Below are 18,758 nucleotides of genomic sequence, written 5' to 3'. Positions count from 1 at the left end.
CTCCTCTTCATAACAGTGTGGCAAATTACCTATGTTGCATAATTTAAGAACAAACGATATCACAAAAGTTATCAATGATTGCTCTTTTTTAACCAAAATACACAATATTGGTTAATGATGACAATCATCGACATTGGAAGTTTACAAAGACTGAATGAAGGCAGCAGTGTTATTGCCTTGACACAATGAAACTATAGCCTCACTCTGGCCTTTCTACGTAAATTAAAAAAAAAGGATTATGCATTACTGTATAAAAACTGAATTATTAGAATGCATATCCAACTTAATTGACTGAACTCATATTTGTTGTAGAATAGGCTTTTTGTGTGTTGTTTGGATATATCATTACAATGTATATTCGATTAGTAAATTAACAATTTGGAAAAGTGTTTTTCCCTCCTCTTTTTTTCCGGGCCAGTAAAAATATACAAGGGGCCAGTAAAACCCTGATCTAGTGGCCCGGAGGCAAGTGGGGAATTTTTTTTGTATGTTGGACACTGCATCAGATATGCATCTATGTGTTAGGTGTATGTAATGAAGGAGGCTGTGATAACGTGGACTTGCTTTTTAAAGTCAAATAAAGTAACTAGTTGGTCCTGTGGTGCATTAAAGAATCACAGGAAAAAATATTATTTGCATGCATCAAGCCTTTTACTGCCGATAAAGCTCATAAATTTTTTCTTTCTTTTTTTTAAAGATTAATTTTGGGCATTTTAGGCCTTTATTTATATAGGACAGAGAGAGGGAATGACATGCAGCAAAGGTCCAGAGGGCGGAGTCGAACCTGCGGCCGCTGCGTCGAGGAGTAAACCTCTATATATGGTCGCCTGCTCCACAAGGAGAGCTACCCATGCGCCGTAAAGATTAACTTTACACTAAATCCAGTGTTGTGAGTTAACAAGTTAATTATGGCACTACCCAGTGATCCTGGTCCCAGCCTGTAGGGTTCATTGATATGAAAACAGAAAGAGTTAATGCGTCCTGTAGACTGTAAAAAAGTCCCCAAGGTGACGGTCAGCCACCAGAACCCCCACCACTACTATTATGCTTTCTGTCCTACTGTGATAATTACAGCCTCCTCTATCTTTAGGCAGTGCTAAAACACTACCTACTACTTGTACGCTAGTGTTGATCTGAGAACAACTCAGTGTTTGTGTCCTCCTTTCCACTTTACACTCTACTACCTCAGCTGATGCCTTGCTAAGCTAAGCCTGCAGTTTAAACCACTGAAGACCAGAGGCCTTTACTACGAAGCAAGATCAACATGTCCTGGATCTCTTTCAGTTATTCGGCTTCACCTAACCTAACAACCGCGGTCCCGCATAAGCTGTATCACGACGCTGGTTATCAACTAGTTCAGTCAACCCGGGGTTTCCCATCCAGCGGCGCGCGCGTTCACATAAAAGAGGCGGTGTTTGCACACCACAACCAATCCCAAGTTTCTACCAGAGCCGCTTATGTTATATATAAGAAGAGCAAATTATTATTCTACATAAATATGAAGAACACAGACTCGGTTTTACAGGGAAAACGCAATACAGTCACTGCTTCCTAAAACAGGAAGGAAAGCTGGCAAAAAAAAAATTGCTGACGCTGTAGATGTTTAAATCACAACTCTGATCAATATCACTTCCCCATCAGTCAGGACCAAGATCTGACCATAATTAAACTTGTGCTTTCCATAAACTGTTGTTGCTTTAGCCTATTATTTCAGTTGCCACCCCGGCAGTGGGAAGCGATCGTGAGAGCAAATAAAATATATAAAAACATAATTCAAACCGATATGCGCATTGGCGACACACAGCTCAAGAAGCCGATATGTAATTCCCTACCATTAAAATATATATATTTCATAAAAATACCCATCAGGGAATGTTAACGGGGTTGTCGGTCTCTAAATGTTTTAACTTTTATGAGCGCACACCTCTCTCCCCCTTTCTCCCCCTCTCTCTCTCTCCCTCTCTCTCTCTCTCTCTCTCTGCGCGCCGCCGCCTGATCTTCTATAAGAACGGTGACGCCGTTATCAATCGAGTATTGATTGGTCAGTAGGCGGTGCTTTTACACCGGTTGATCTCTAATCTCCAACATAACCTGCTCCCGACCAGTCCACCGTCGTGGTACAGAAAATCCTGGGTTGAACCTGAAGTTAGCTCGTTAACGCCAAATCCTGCTTCGTAGTACAGGCCTCAGCTGGAGAATAGTGGGGAACTGGAGTCAAAATCACTGCTTCAAACAAGAAGCCGTGGGTTACAGACTGAAACTCCAGCCTCAGTGGCTGGATATGTATTAAACATATGTAATTCATATGTAGCTTTGTTTCAATGTATTCTGGATGACTGCCAAGCATCATATATTAACATTGTAATTGTTATGGCTGACACTGAGAAGATAGGGTGGCAGGGTTAGTGCTTGTGGGGATACCACTTTTTTTTTTTTTAATATGTACAGGGGGCATTGCCAAGCTTAAATGGGTTGTTCAATTTAACAGTAGTTAGGGTCAGAATAATTAGGAAGGACCTTTCACAACACCATTGTATTCATAGATTTGTGATTTTCTGATGCTGTTCACTTAGGCCGTTTACCAAAGTCACCAGCAATGAGTGCCATGTTGGATCATTACCTTGCACAGCAGCTGGATTCTCATGATATCTTTAAATAAATAAAAAATATCTAAAATCCATCTTGTCAGGCTTTAAGTAATGCGTTTGTGTCTGCCGAAACACTTATTTCTGAACTTTAATATCCAATGGAAAATAATCTCAAAATCAAATAGCACAACGTGGTGTTAACATAAAACACAGTGCTTTCAGAATTGAACAGAGTAGGGCCTAACAAAATTAATTGTTTGGTTCCGGTTCCCAGTCAATTTATTTGCGATCCAAATTTATTTTATGAGCTTGGGGAAGAAATGATACGAATTAATATATACATATAATAAATACACAAATAAAAAGTTTGAGGCAAACTATAATTATATTTTTGTACAGCACTCTTGCGATGCAAGATGCCCGTTTTTCTCCAGCAATGCTGGAAGAGGACCCGATGTCGCCGAAGCGGCACTTATAGCGTTGCCGTGTCCAGTTTTACGGCAGCAGCAGCGTGAGGACGGCGCCTTCAACCAGCCCTCACTGGCCACGGCGGCCAGCTACAGCGCTACTGCGTTGCCGGGGAGCTTCAACACGTTAAACAGGGCAGATGAAACCACTCAGGAACTATTTGCACACACACACACACACACACACACACACACACACACACACAGCTGAGCCGACGTGTGTTCGTTAAGCTACTTCACGTAGCACATGTAACTGGCTGGAAACGATAGCTACAGCTTATACATTATTTACTTCCGCTGGCGCAGATGAACTAACGCTACACTCGTTAACTGTAAGAAGCCTACAATAAACCCTCCATGATTAAAGAGTCAATATTTATCAATACCCACCTACCTGTTCTACAGGCATAAACCGATATCTCAGTCTGCTCTGTCTGCGCTGTCCACTCTTGTCCAACGCGCTGTGCAAACACAGCTCTACTCTGCAAATAGCGCCTTTTTACAAACAAGCTGAAATGAAAGATGTCAGTTTGTAGTCTAACTGTTTATCTTAGTTTGCAACAAATCTTGATTTTTGGACAAACTCTTGTAAAAGTAGCTGCTGTCTAAACGAACCATCCTCTTGGTAAACCTGTGGCTTTATTATAAGATATATAATACATGTGGCTAATTAATATGCACGTGAATTACATGTTTTCAATTTATTAAGGAACAACTGTACATGTAGTAACAGGTATGTTATGAAAAAATTGAGTATCCTTCGCTACAGTAAAGGAAAATTTCCTACCTATCCCTTGCTGCCACTGGGAAAAAAAATAAAAATAAAAAATAAAATAAATTCCCTATGACCTCAACTGACAACCAACCAGAACCAAACAATTTTTTTTTTTATGCCTAGTTTTGGTGCCTAAACTTAACTGTCAGCTCACTTTTTTCTGGCTAAACTCCACTACCACCATCTGGCGGTGCCTGTAGCTGTCTCACAGTCATCAATTGACGGCTAAACAACTGCCGCTGGTAGCTGGCACTATAGACCGTTCACGTTACAGTGCTTCACTTAGTTTAAAATACTTCTATTTTAGGTATATAATATGGTCTATTGGTGAAGTAGCATTGGTCACTTTGGGCGGGGGGGGATATAAAAATAATTCAGCAGAGGCAGGGATATGTAGACCGGAAAGTACCGTACAGTGCCACAGAGGAAGGTCTAGCTAGTCCACATAGCATTCCTGGATGGGAGAAAAACCTGCTCTGGTTTATTGGCATTTCTTAAAACCAGTCACAATCGTCTTGGGCGGTGCTAAGCTCTGGACGGTGCCCCGGTGCCTCTGCAACATAGCCTCTGGAGGGAACTTGTTTTGGTGGAATGTGTGCACGTAGGGAAGTGAGCTCTAGCTGTTGTGATGAAAATTTTACTAAAAAAAAAAAAAATATATATATATATATATATATATATATATATATATATATATATATATATGTGTGCGTGTGTGTGTGTGTGTGTGTGTGTGTGTGTGTGCTGCCTTGTCAGCATGTGAGCTGGTAGCTAAGGCGGAATAGCTGTGTATTAGCAGGGCCGGTGTGTCCGGGGGTGTGGAAGCTGCTGGCTGTTGTTTGACACACAATTCAAGGCCAATTAGCCTGCAATGAAAAGCTAATGAGAGGCTGTTTAAAGCTGACAGTAAGTGGGGCTTCTCTGTGGAGAATGATAGTGTTTTTCTCTGTCCCTATCCCTTGTGGTGTGTGTGTGTGTGTGTGTATGTGTGTGTGTGTGTGTGTGTGTGTGTGTGTGTGTGTGTGTGGTAAACATTTTGCAGACACAGGCTTGTGGGGTTTCCTTGTATAGAAACAACATGGCAATTATGCACTTAAGAAGAAGCAGATGAATTTAAATGATTTCAATTTCCAGGGTGTCTGCAGTTTCAAAGGAATTGGGAAGAATTATTTAGTTTAACTATGCTGGAACCACAAGTGTGTCCATCATTACACATGCGTTGGGTACAGGCAAGCATTGCTCAATCGAACAGAACTTGATTCTAAATTCTTGTAGGCATCTTAAAGTTTCCAATGATTCTACTTGACAGATCCCAACTCTAGCTCCACTAACTTGGTTTTTCCAGAATTTACTGTATCACACCTTCATCAGCCAATGGAGTTTGTATGTCAGGCTGAACCATATTGCCATATTCTTTTCTTTAAGATTATTTTTTGGGGCATTTTTAGGCCTTTATTCTCACAGGACAGATGAAGACATGAAAGGGGAGAGAGACGGGGAATGACATGCAGCAAAGGGCCGCAGGTCGGAGTCAAAACCGCGGCCGCTGCAAATCTCTATACTTGTGCGCCTGCTCTACCAACTGAGCTAACCCGGCCACCATATTGCCATATTCTGTAGTATGCCTTAAAAATCACTTGAAAGCTGCTTTAGCAGGAACATTTAAAAATCTGGATTCAAAAGGAACAATTCAAGACCCCATCAAGTCGTAATATACTTTAAAGGGGCTGTACTCGAAATACTGAAAAGAAAGGCTGGGACTGCCTCCACATGACTCTCACAGACCACTCCCCAACTCGTCAATTACCAACGCTTTGTCACAGCCCGTGGCGTCTGATACTGATGCACACAGCACTGCACTCACATGCACTCATATGCAAATCGCGGCTGGACCAGCTATCAAGAGAGAAGCTGAGAATACAACACATACAGAGGGTGTGTGACATCATTCATTACTCCACTATATCTTTACATAGCAACTATTTGTTTACTGCTATATTGATGTGCTAAATATAGAGTATATATAACCTTAAAGGATGTATTTTGAATCTATTTAGTCTGTGATTGTCTGGCAATGTGTGTTTGTCTTTCTCCCTGAGGCCTGTACTACGAAGCAGGATTTAGCATTAGCGAGCTAACTTCCGGTTCAACCCAGGATTTTCTGTACCACGACGGTGGATTAGTTGTTACCGGGTTCAATCGCTGTGGTAACTTATGATGAACACCTAACCTGGTCGGGAGCAGGTTATGTTGGAGATTAGAGATCAACCGGTGTAAAAGCACCGCCTACTGATCAATCAATACTCGATTGATAATGGCGTCACTGTTCTTATAGAAGATCAGGCGGAGCTCGGTGCGCAGAGAGAGAGAGGGAGAGAGGGGTGTGTATGGGCTGAAATATGTGCCACCAGAAACTGAATTTGAATCATTTATATTTGAATTTGAATTGCTAAAACTTGAATAATTGCATTGAAAAACTGAATTTGAATCACATAATTTGAAATTGTATTGTTTAATTTGAATCATTGCATTGAAAAACTGAATCTGAATAGTATAATTTGAAGTTGAATTTATTCGTTTGTAGCTGAATTCCAATACAATTTGATCTTCACTGAAACTTCAACTCTCTATATATCCTCACATTTAGTTCTCACTATTCAGATTCAGATCAGCAAATTCAATTTCAAGTTACTGAGACAGACATCCGGGTACTTGGAGGATGAAGGAAGAGCAATCGAGCAGTAGATCGATAGGTAGGGGGGGGAGATACACAGGACTCCTCTTCGGCCAGCACATACGTTTTGGGAGCACAGCCTCGCCTTGACCCAGAGACTCATAGATACTATACTCTACCTGTTCACAATGTTCAAAATGTAATGCCTGGTGTTAGTAGGCCTAGGTTTATTAGTCACATTCTTCCACTTAAGTAAACTTAAAATGAACTATCGCTACTTAGGCTACCTTAGCCTAGCCTACTGCATGCAAAGTAGTGTGACTATCCATATTTGAAAATACATGTTAATTAATTTAAACATTTGAATTGCATTGGTTTACTTTGTACATCAGCAAGCCTGCAATACAATGTGATGTAAGAGTCAGTCCCCTGAGTTTATACAAGATGTTTCCACATTAAAACGCAAAAATAGTAAATTATTATTTGAGTCTATTTTTAATCAACTCTAATATCTGATCGTTTGTCTCCTTCCTTAGAGCGTTTATATACATATTAAAGTTAGTTTTGTTTGTGATTTAAAAGTGTAGCTTTATCATCATGTGCGGTAACAAAACAAAAACAAAGAGACTAATTCATGTGTTTATAAAAGAAAATATTTATTATAATCAGTTCACAGATCTGAGTCCAAACAGAAACTTCACCCTTCTGAACTAAGATGTTCTGCTTCAAAGTTTAAACAGACTGAAATGTCCAGGCTCACTGCTCCACTATTCATTCATTTAGTTCTGCATGTAGTTATTTATTTAACGAGACTTAAAATCACGTCCACAGTCCGAGTCCCGCCAGACTCCCTTTAGGAAACCTGTGATTTAAACTTCAGCAAGCTGTGACAGTCCGCTCCGCTGAGTCCTGGTTCTAGTTTCGCGCTTCCCTTCTCTCCAGCCGTCCCAGCAGTACGGCCCGGGCTCCCAGCAGCGTGGTGTCGGTTTTGGCTTCCAGGAAGCGGGCAGTGATCTCCAGATCCTGCAGCCGCAAACGGACTCTGCTGCCCCGCTTTTCGCTTTTCGTCTGCGGCCGCCCAACGAAACGCAGTGGAACTTCCAGCCGAAATCTACATACAGGTCGTCCTGGACTATGTGGAAGATCCTGCCGATCACCACTCTGTCTTTGGCCGGTCCGATCTGGATCAGCGGGGACCGGCGCAGCAGCGAGGCAAAGCAGTATTCCTGCCTGGGGAAAGAGACGCTGCCGCCGGCCACGGAACTCTCCACCTCCTGCTGCCGCCGGAGCTCAGATTGCAGGTCCAAGGCGGCATATATCATAAAACACATCCTCACCTGTGAACTGTTATCCCTTGCTGTTTTTTTTTGTCATTTCTTTCGTTCCAACATCCAAAAACAGTTTGGCATCTTTAGTGCTAATCCTGCGCCACTGAACTCTACCTATCGATCTGTGCTCGATTGCTCTTCCTTCATCCTCCAAGTACCCGGATGTCTGTCTCAGTAACTTGAAATTGAATTTGCTGATCTGAATCTGAATAGTGAGAACTGAATGTGAGGATATATAGAGAGTTGAAGTTTCAGTGAAGATCAAATTTGATTAGACTTCAGTTACAAACGAATAAATTCAATTTCAAATTATACTATTAAGATTCAGTTTTTCAATGGCATGATTCAAATTAAACAATACAATTTCAAATTATGTGATTCAAATTCAGTTTTTCAATGCAATTATTCAAGTTTAGCAATTCAAATTCAAATATAAATGATTCAAATTCAGTTTCTGGTGGCACATATTTCAGCCCATAGGTTTGCTCATAAAAGTTAAAACATTTAGAGACCGACAACCCCGTTAACATTCCCTGATGGGTATTTTTATGAAATATATATATTTTAATATGAGGGAATTACATATCGGCTTCTTGAGCCGTGTGTCGCCAATGCGCACATCGGTTTGAATTATGTTTTTATATATTTTATTTGCTCTCACGATCGCTTCCCACTGCCAGGGTGGCAACTGAAATAATAGGCTAAAGCAACAACAGTTTATAGAAAGCACAAGTTTAATTATGGTCAGATCTTGGTCCTGACTGATGGGGAAGTGATATTGATAAGAGTTGTGATTTAAACATCTACAGCGTCTGCTATTTGTTTTGCCAGCTTTCCTTCCTGTTTTAGGAAGCAGCGACTGTATTGCGTTTTCCCTGTAAAACTGAGTCTGGGTTCTTCATAATTATGTAGAATGCTCTTCTTATATAAAACATGCGGCTCTGGTAGATGTTTTTTATGTGAACGCGCGCACTGCTGGATTGGGAAACCCTGGGTTGATTGAACTAGTTGTTAACCAGCGTCGTGACACAGGTTATGCAGGACCGCGGTTGTTAGGTTAGGTGAAGCCGGATAACTGAAAGAAATCCAGGGCATGTTGATCTTGATTCGTAGTACAGGCCTCTGCTGTACTCGAGCTTGACTCAATGCTTACCTGATTCAGTATAGGTTTTATATATGAGCCCTAAATAGTTTCAGAGCTCTGAGTCTGGGTGTTTTTCTCAGTGTCATACTGATCTTACTGGGCTGTCTCTCTCCTCTGGCACACAGAGCGCACTAGGATTGCCATCGTTTGGATTCAAAAGGTCCAATGTCTTTGAAACTATCAGTGTCTTTATATGTTTTAGCTTACATGTTTTTTTGTTTCATTGTGTTGCAAGTATAAAAAGAAATGCAATACACAGGAATAACAGAGTGAACTGAACTGCTGAAAGTGGATAGGGAAGCAGTTTAATAGTCTCATACTTGTAGATTGTTTTCCCTGTTTCAGGAAAATAAAATTTGAGAACATGGGCTGAATGACTTTGACTTTATAAACCACACATACCTTACATTCCTGTTGAATGAACGTGTTTCTAGGCCACCGTTGGTTTCCACCATTTTACAAACAACTTACACACGTTTGACACATTAATGTAACCCATCAAAGTACACACACACACACACACACACACACACACACACACACACACACACACACACACACACACACACACACAACACAGCCACAGAAAAAACAAGCCTAAGCGCAATTTTGCCACAGGGTGTGTCGTGGCAGCTGCAGCCTGACCATGGCTTCTCTCTCTGGTAGATAGTCCTTGAGAACACTGTTGTCACAAGTACATGTGCTCCATGTCAACCCACTGCACACTGCCCTCCAACCAGCCCTTAGGGCAAAGCACTACATATGGGGGACAGGAATGAGCTGTAATGGCCACAAGTGTGTGTGTGTGTGTGTGTGTGTGTGTGTGTGTGTGTGTGTGTGTGTGTGTGTGTGTGTGTGTGTGTGTGTGTGTGTGTGTGTGTGTGTGTGTGTGTGTGTGTGAGTTTGTAGCTGTGTGTGTGCAGAGAACAGATGTATGTTTATCGTTCTTCCATATTTGGCTGCCTCTTGGGTATTGTTGGATTGTATCAATTGAAAATAACAGCAGGCTCTGCCGTTGTAACAGCAGCGGTGCCACAGGCTGCTACAGTCTAATGAGCATTTTTAAGACGCGTGCCATTTCTTCCAGCATGCATGTTATAATAAATGGACTAGACAAAGAGTGCCTTGCTCAAAGACCTTTAAAATATTTTATAAGTGAGCAGACAGTGGACCCGGTTTTAGGCATGGGCACGGCCAGTAGCCTCCCTTCACCAAAAATTAAAAAATATAATTATTTTATTTTGTCCTTGTCGGTTCAACCAATCATAAAAATGCCACCCGGAAACAATATGTTTTACTAATATATAAAACATGGGAGGCACAACAAGTGAGCGGTGATACTTTTCTAATCTGTAGGTTTTCCCTAAAGCAGAACTTTGGCCAGACTGCACACGTATAAACCCAAGCAGGTTCGCTACAAAGCTAGATTCATATTTCTGTTTCCGCGTTTGCAAATTTGGAGCATCTAATGACAGAGATATAATGTTCACCAGGGAAAGATTTCATAATTGAAAAACTGCATTGGAGAAAGAAAAGGGATTTAGCGAGGTGAAGCTCTGCTGCCGGCCGGAGGAGGAGCCGCTGCTGTCGGGTGCCGAGCTCTCAGCCTCCCGCTGAAGCTCTGACTGCAGGACAAAGGTGGCAGCGAAGCCGATCTGCGAAGCGCTGCCGTCTGTTATAGCATCAGTATTAAATTGAGACTGTTTAGTTCTATAACCGGTTAAAAAACATTAGCAGTCAACTTCCTTGTTTTTGGTCAGTTGGTTTTTACACCTAATCGAACCATACAGGTGTACGGGGGTCAAATGTACTCAGATCAGGGCCCATGTCCCTGCTTTAAACCCCCTCCTGCATTAGATTTCATTATAGTTTTATACTTTGAATTGTCACCTGTATTTTACTACAAATAAATTAAGATTTTCCACCATAAATTGTTACATAGAAATGTATCAGAATGTAGCAAATTAATCGTTTGACACTCAAACATTTCCTGGGTGTGAGGACCCTCAGACCCCCCACTTTAATATGTGTCCCTCAAAGGCCCATTCTGAGCCAACTTTGTATGACGTATCTCTATCACTACAGCTTTGTAATCCCATATATTTTCTCACAAATGCATTGACATTTGTATGTCAAATGAATGGTGCTAATTACCATTTACTTCCTGGTAACTGCATCAGTACCCTAGGTTAGAAATCAATGACCCAAAAGGAAATAAGGCTGCGCTAGAACTCAGAATGTACCATCAGCATGGTTCTTATATCCTTGGAACACTCGTCTATCCATTCACATACACATATTTGCAGTGTAGATGTACCAGCCTGGATATACAGATAAATAACCCAAACGATTTCAGATTTCATATACAGATAAATAACCCAAACGATATCGGATTTCAGACACACAGTGACTGTGCCATAAGTTTGTAGGTGAAGAGTGAAAACTGAACTGAATCAGCCTGTATTCAGAGGTTTAATGCAGTATGGAGGCATCATTACTGTGCCTGCCTGCCTGCTGGCACTAGTTTTCAAAGGAGAGATGTACTGACCCAGTAAAGCTGACTGAGACTGCTCACATACACTTCCAGCAGGAAAGGCCTCCCCCCCCACACCTCCCCCCCCCCACCACCACCATCACCACCTCCCCCAACACTGAGATGACAGTTTAAGGTCAGATGAAAACTGAAGTGTTTTTTGGCATTGTCGTTTGAATTCTAGCCTTTCTAACCTGAATGACTGTTGAACTGTATTTAAATGCAGGCTAAGGCATTGGTGGTGTTTGGTCACACTCACAAAGCCAAATGATTTTCAGTTAGAAGTTAAGACAGTTTCTACAGTTTGTGTGTTGTTGCTGTGCACTTCAGCAGTGTGTTATTATCAGTGCGCTCAGACATCGTCTGTCTTTTCCCGCCCCATCTCTCCATTCCTTGTGGTGGAAAGTGCAGAGTCATCAAAATGCAGACCACTATGGCACTCCTATGGCCACAACATGGCTCTACCGGATCAGGCTTTTCTCCCAAAGCCCAGATTGGCACATATTTGTGGCTGCTTTCTTTCAGAACACATTTTTTTTCTGAAAAAGAAAACAAAATCTGAACACAACAGCTACTTGACTCTCAGTTTCAAAACCATAACTGGTTTGCGTCTGTAGAAATTACATGGTTTTGGGACACAGGGCTGCAGTTTTCATGTATTTCAGGGTTGGGTTATGATAGGGTCATGGTGTGGCAGCCCATCATTTCGCCCTATGCACTAATTTTTTTTAGAGTTTGTTTTGGTGATGTTACACTTCTCTTCCTAGCCATACAATTATTTTGTTCTTTGTCAAACCACCTCTGGTTTTTCTGAAACTTGCAATTGACTGTTGACACTGATCTCAGTGTCCAGAGACCACACAAGGATGATGTCAGCCTTCATTTTCGTTGCCTGGTAACTGTAAATGCCCCCTCCCCTCCACACTTCCAATCAATCTCTGTTATCCAATGTACATACAAATAAGGATAAAATAAGTAACCTGTAAATAATGTAAATCCCTCCCCTGGTAGCTAACCCCTGCCTCTGTCTGTCGCTTTGTGTTTCAGGATGGAGTGATGATGGGATGGATGTGAATATGGGCCAGTGGGCAGGCATGCGAGCCCCTCTCCTAAGCCTGGCCCTGCTGCTGCCGTTGCTGCTCTTCAAGCCATCACCCTGCTGCGGCCAGAACACCCAGGGGGGCCTTCAGGATGGACCTCACTTTGGCTTCACTCAAGCTGTCTACCACGCTACGGTTTACGAAAATTCAGCAGCACGCACCTATGCCAACAGTAAAGTTAAAATGGGCATCCACCTTGCCCAGCGCTCCTGGGAGATCCGCTACAGAATCACTTCAGGTGATGACGAAGGGTTTTTTAAGGCAGAGGAATATGTGCTGGGCGACTTCTGCTTCTTGCGTATAAGGACTAAAGGTGGCAACGCAGCTATCTTGAACCGAGAGATTCAGGATAATTATGTATTGACAGTAAAAGCCTCTGTCAAGGGAGAGGCCCTCCTTGAGACCTGGACTAAAGTCAGCATCCAGGTCTTGGATATGAATGACCTCCGGCCCTTGTTCTCACCCACCACCTACTCTGTTACCATAATGGAGAGCACCCCTCTCAGGACTAGCATAGCACAAGTCACCGCCACAGATGCAGATATTGGCTCCAACGGGGAGTTTTACTATTTTTTCAAGGAGAAAATGGAGATGTTTGCTGTACACCCAACCAGTGGAGTGGTTTCTCTCAGTGGAAAGCTCAATGTTGATGAGCAGAACCGGTACGACTTAGAAATCCTGGCAGTGGACCGCGGCATGAAGCTCTATGGAAATAATGGGGTCAGCAGTACAGCCAAGCTTTTTGTCCATGTAGAGCGCGTGAATGAGCATGCCCCAGTCATGAATGTGGTCATCCACAGCCCCTCATGGCTTGATAAAAACCCTGTGTATGCCATGGTCACTGTTGAGGACCTAGATGAAGGCTTAAATGGAGAAATAGACGCAGTGGTCATTGTGGGTGGAGACCCTTCAGAGCAGTTTTTTGTAGAAAGATCTGTGGACGGTGAGTTTGCCATAAAGGCGACTGAGTTACATTGGGAGACTTACCCTTATGGATGTAACCTCACTTTGCAGGCTAAAGACAGGGGATCCCCACAGCAGTTTTCTGCCGTCAAGGTTGTCCACATTATGGTCAAGAAACGGCAGACAGCGGAAGCAACGTTTGAGCGGGAGTTGTATGATGTTAGTCTGAATGAAATTTCACCACCAGGCACGATTGTAGAGGCTGTTAAAATCCAGCCAGAGCCAGATGATGCAGAATATATTCTGACACCTTCTGCAGATTCAGCTTTTTTTCAAATGAACACCTTAACAGGCGTAATCTCAACCACTCACTGGTTCACTCAGTTGACCCAGAATGTCTTTAATCTTGAGGTATTGGAAATAGATAGTGACCTTAAAGTTAAAGTGCGGGTAACCATTAAGGATGCCAATGACAACACACCAACATTTGATCAGTCGTCTTATGAGGTTTTGGTCAATGAAAGTGTACTAGTTGGGACCAATGTATTAACAGTTTCTGCAGTTGATGAGGATAAAGGAGAAAATGGATACATAACTTACAGCATATCCAGCCTTCAGCCATTACCCTTCAAGATTAATCAGTTTTCTGGTATCATCAGCACCACTAAAGAGTTGGACTTTGAATCCTCATCAGAGAGCTTTGTGTTTGTTGTCAGAGCTTCTGACTGGGGGTCACCTTACAGGCGAGAGAGTGAAGTCAATGTAACAATCCACCTAGAAAATGTAAATGACAACCAGCCATTGTTTGAGAAGGTAGCATGCCAGGGGGTGATCTCCAGAGATTTCCCAGTGGATGAAGTGATTACCACAATGTCTGCAATTGATATAGATGAGCTGGAGCTAGTAAAATATAAGATAATTTCAGGGAACGATTGGGGGTACTTCAACCTTAACCCGGATTCAGGGGTCCTTTCACTGCAACATTCCCTTGCCACAGCCAGTCCAAAGAACGGTGTCTTTAGTCTCAAAATAACTGCCACAGATGGTGAGAACTTTTCTGATCCTATGTTTGTTAACATCTCAGTTGCCCAAGGGAAATCTCCTGCCAAAAGTTTCAACTGTAAAGAGACAAGGGTAGCCCAAAAGTTAGCTGAAAAGTTACTGAAAAAGTCCAAAGCTAGCACCAAGCCCAAAATTGAAGAAGGTTTTATTGACCTTTTCTCTGTCAATCGGCAAACGCCCCAGTTTGACAAAGCTTTTCCAACAGATATTGCTGTGCTAGAAGACCTAAAGATTGGTTCGAGTGTTTTCAAGGTTAATGCCTACGATGGTGACACAGGTTTCAATGGTCAGATTCTATACTCTATTTCAGATGGAAACATTGACAGCTGTTTTACCATTGACATGGATACTGGCCTTATCAGTGTCTTCCTGCCTATGGACAGAGAAAAGAGGGATCGTTATCTCCTCAACCTAACTATCTATGACCTTGGTCTGCCACAGAAAACTGCCTGGCGTTTGCTTACTGTCTACATAGAGGATGCTAATGATAATGCTCCCCAGTTTTTGCAAGAAGGAGGCTATAGAATTGTCATACCTGAAAACACTGCCATAGGTACAGATGTCATCCAGGTAGAGGCCACTGACAAAGATCTAGGACCCAATGGGGAGATTGTGTACTCTGTTTTGACCAGCACCACCCAGTTTGGAATCAACAGCACTAATGGGATAGTGTATGTTGCTGGCCAACTAGACAGGGAGTTTGTTTTGGCTTTTAACCTGAAAATTGAGGCCCGGGACAAGGCAGAGAAAGGGTGCCAGAGGTTTTCTGTAACTACTTTGAAAATCATATTAGGGGATGTGAATGACTGTCCCCCACTATTTATCCCCAATGTGTACAAAGCCAGGGCTCTGGAGGATCTTCCCGTAGGAACTGTTGTGGCCTGGTTAGAAACCCAGGACCCAGATTTGGGGTTGGGAGGCCAGGTGCGGTACTCTCTAGCCAACGACTACAATGGATGGTTTGAGGTAGACAGGGCCAGCGGGGCTATTCGGCTGACAAAAGAGCTGGACTACGAGACCCAGCAGTTCTACAACCTCACTGTAAAGGCAAAAGACAAAGGAAGGCCTGTTTCCCTTCTCTCGGTCACCTTTGTGGAGGTGGAGGTTGTAGATGTGAACGAAAACCTCTACGCTCCATACTTTTCCAACTTTGCCTTGACAGGATTAGTTAAAGAGAATGCCCGGATTGGAACTACCCTACTCCAAGTCATTGCTAATGATGATGACGCTGGCAGAGATGGAGAAATCCAGTACTCTATTCGTGATGGGAGTGGGCTTGGACGATTTTCCATTGACGAAGAGACAGGTGAGTTTTTTTTTTAATTGTCTATGTTTATCATGCTTTTGAATTATTGCCCAGGAGTAGAAGTTACAAATTGTGTTTACTCTCTTTACTGTAACACTGTCGTATTTTGTGTATTTTTTGGGCATTGTATTGTTGAACAAAAGTAACATGAAAAAGTCGTGATGAACATTGTGAGAATGGAACAAAAGAAGGTGGCAGAGCAGCAGCAGAGAAGTAGCTGCTGGTGGTGTTTGTGGCCACAGGAGGGCAGACCTCCATGTCCAGAGAGGTGACACTGCACTTAGCCAGGGGCGGATCAACAGGGGGGCAGCTGACCCCCCCACTGTAGGGCCTCCCCCCCCCCAGCTGCCCCCCTAACTTTGGTGTTCAAAAAACTGTGCTTGTAAAAACAAACTATGTCTACAGGCTTCTTAAAACATTGAAACAAACAATTCATTTATATTAATTAATAATAAATAATAATTGTAATCTTAGCCCCCTGCGCCTCAAATACTTATCAAACGTGCAGAGCGGCGTTCGCACAGTCTGGCTCGCACACAGTGAGTCTGCTGCGGTGTGGTGGCCCTGCATCCCGGCAAAGACTGGAGCGACTGAGCTGCCCCCGAGCTTCTGAAGGTGAAGCCTGTTTCCCCAGGTAAAGTTTCAACACACGTTTAATTTAAAGTAGGGCTGGGCAAGTTATTATCGCATCATTAATTAATTAACGCAGACAATTATTTTATTATTAAAACACAGTTTTTATTATTTCTTTTAATATTGTAAAAGTCTGTTGCTCACTGGCTTTTATTTTGAAAAAGTCTGTGCTGACTGCTGCCGCGCTTACAGGAACCGGAAAAGGAAATAATTGGTGGATGAACAAACTAACAAACATGGAGATGGGTACAGAACTTTTGCATGGCCATTTTCATTTTATAGTTCTTCCAGCTGGCGCAGTAGACAGAACCAAAGTTATTTGTAACTACTGCAAAGTTGAATTTTCTTATCACCGGAATACTTCTAGTCTGAAATATCACCTAAATGCAATACACACCATTTAAAATAAAATTGCGCTATACACTACTTTTGAATTCATTATTGGATTTTGCATATAACAATGCGATTAATCGCGATTAAAACTTTTACTCGTTGCCCAGCCCTAATTTAATTTAATTTAAAATCGCTCACTCGTGATTTGTAAGAGCATTTTGCCCTTTGATTAGTTTTGATTTTAGTAAAGACAAGAACGGCATAATACAATTCCATTCTGTTGTATTTGTTGCAGGGTTAGATATGTAAAGATTTAAATATATACATAGATTATCTAATGAGGTTTTACAGTTTCTCTATCATAGCATTTGTTTGACCTTTTATTTGATCATAATTACTGATAAAATAAGACACATTGTTCTATTTTCTGTTCTATTTGTCTGTATCAGTAAATATGATCAAGCCTTTTAATTCAATTTCAGCTAAATTCAATTATATTTATAGTATCAATATTCTCAAGACACTTTACAGATACTTTACAAAGACCCAACAATTCCCCCAAGAGCAAGCATTTGGTGCAACAGTGGCAAGGAAAATTTTCCTTTTGGGCAGAAACCTCAGACAGACCCGGGCTCTTGGTGGGCAGCCATTTGAGCGGCTCTCTTTTTGCTTTAATGTGTGTTTGTGGTAGGGTTGGATATCGTTCACTAAAACGATACTTCTAAAACGGTGCTGGTGCCTGAACTGATACTTTTAGGAGGAGCAGAAAACAACAGTTGGTGACATTGAAGAACAACTTTTGTATTGCTAAAGGCATATGACTGTGTGTTGTACATTCTATTCTGTAAAGTGTCCTTGGGTTTCGTGAATGACGCAATATAGATATATATATATATATATATATATATATATATATATATATATAAATTGTTATGGTCAAATTTATTTAAAATATAATAACTTATTTCAGCAGTCAGTTGCTGTTAAACAACATAAAGAAGAACCACTAGATGGCAGAAAGGAACTTTACACCAACAGATGGAGTTTATTCAGGTGTACCTGAATGCACCATAAGCTTACGAGATGCACTTGAACGCAGCATTGCATCCTATCAGTGTTGTTTCTCTAACAATGTCCATTGTGTCTCAGAGTACAGCTAGTCTGCTCTGTGTCTAGCTGCAGACTGTTGGAATCCTTTCCAGTGAAATACAGTCACACGTTAAGCTGTCAGCTTTTTTAACTGTGTTTAAGGCAGCTATAGGTAACAGTAAGCTAACGTTACCTGCTGCCAAGTGTAGTGTTAACTAGCGTCACATGCAGTGATGTCTCAGTTGCCTGTAAAGTCTGTTTCAGAGCACCAGAGGGCAGCTCAGGCATTTACTGCAAGTGGCACCAAAATGAGGCCCCGTAATCTGTCTGGAAGATACCGGTCGTTTAGGAACGGCTCTAGGTTTTAGGAGCCAACCCTAGTTTGTGGGCTGCTGATAATGTTGAGTTTCTATTGTCCTTACATCTCTGTGTTGGCTGTGTTGGTGATGCTTTATGTTAAAGTGGCAGGGGATTTCTGTAGCTCAATAATGCTCGTCCATGGCTCTTTTTCTTTGTTGTTGGTCATTTCAAGGTTTAAGGTTCTTTACTTGTCATGTCCACAACAATAACAGAAGTAGTCGTTGGCCTCAGGCTCCTCCAATAATGCTCATTAAATAACAAAAAACACAAAAGTAACGAAGTAAAAGCAAAACCTGAATCTAGACAAAAGAAATCATTTCATTTTTGTGAAATGAGTTTTGTCATGTTTTCTGGTTAATTCTTGTACAGCTACAGTGAGGAAGGTGGGTGTATATTTATAATGGATAATCAGTTGTTTGTACAGGGAAAAAAAAAAAAAAAAAAAAAAAAAAAAAAATTTTTT

The 18,758-nt window shown here is 41.8% G+C and overlaps 1 protein-coding gene across 8 annotated transcripts in view; it reads left to right on the top strand.

The window, feature by feature from the left end:
- fat3a (FAT atypical cadherin 3a) overlaps positions 1-18,758 on the top strand; it is a 228,673-nt gene that overhangs the window by 76,738 nt on the left and 133,177 nt on the right. For all 8 annotated transcript variants that reach the window (XM_039791128.1, XM_039791121.1, XM_039791097.1 and 5 more), the window contains exon 2: positions 12,557-15,880. In XM_039791128.1, the coding sequence (XP_039647062.1) occupies positions 12,574-15,880 (3,307 nt within the window). In that variant the 5' untranslated portion in view covers positions 12,557-12,573. The remainder of the gene's footprint in view (positions 1-12,556; positions 15,881-18,758) is intronic.

This window comes from Perca fluviatilis, chromosome 2 (genome assembly GCF_010015445.1).
Source record: "Perca fluviatilis chromosome 2, GENO_Pfluv_1.0, whole genome shotgun sequence".
Taxonomy (NCBI): domain Eukaryota; kingdom Metazoa; phylum Chordata; class Actinopteri; order Perciformes; family Percidae; genus Perca; species Perca fluviatilis.
The sequence above is the reverse complement of the archived record's forward strand: the minus strand, read 5'-3'. Positions and strand labels throughout refer to the sequence as shown.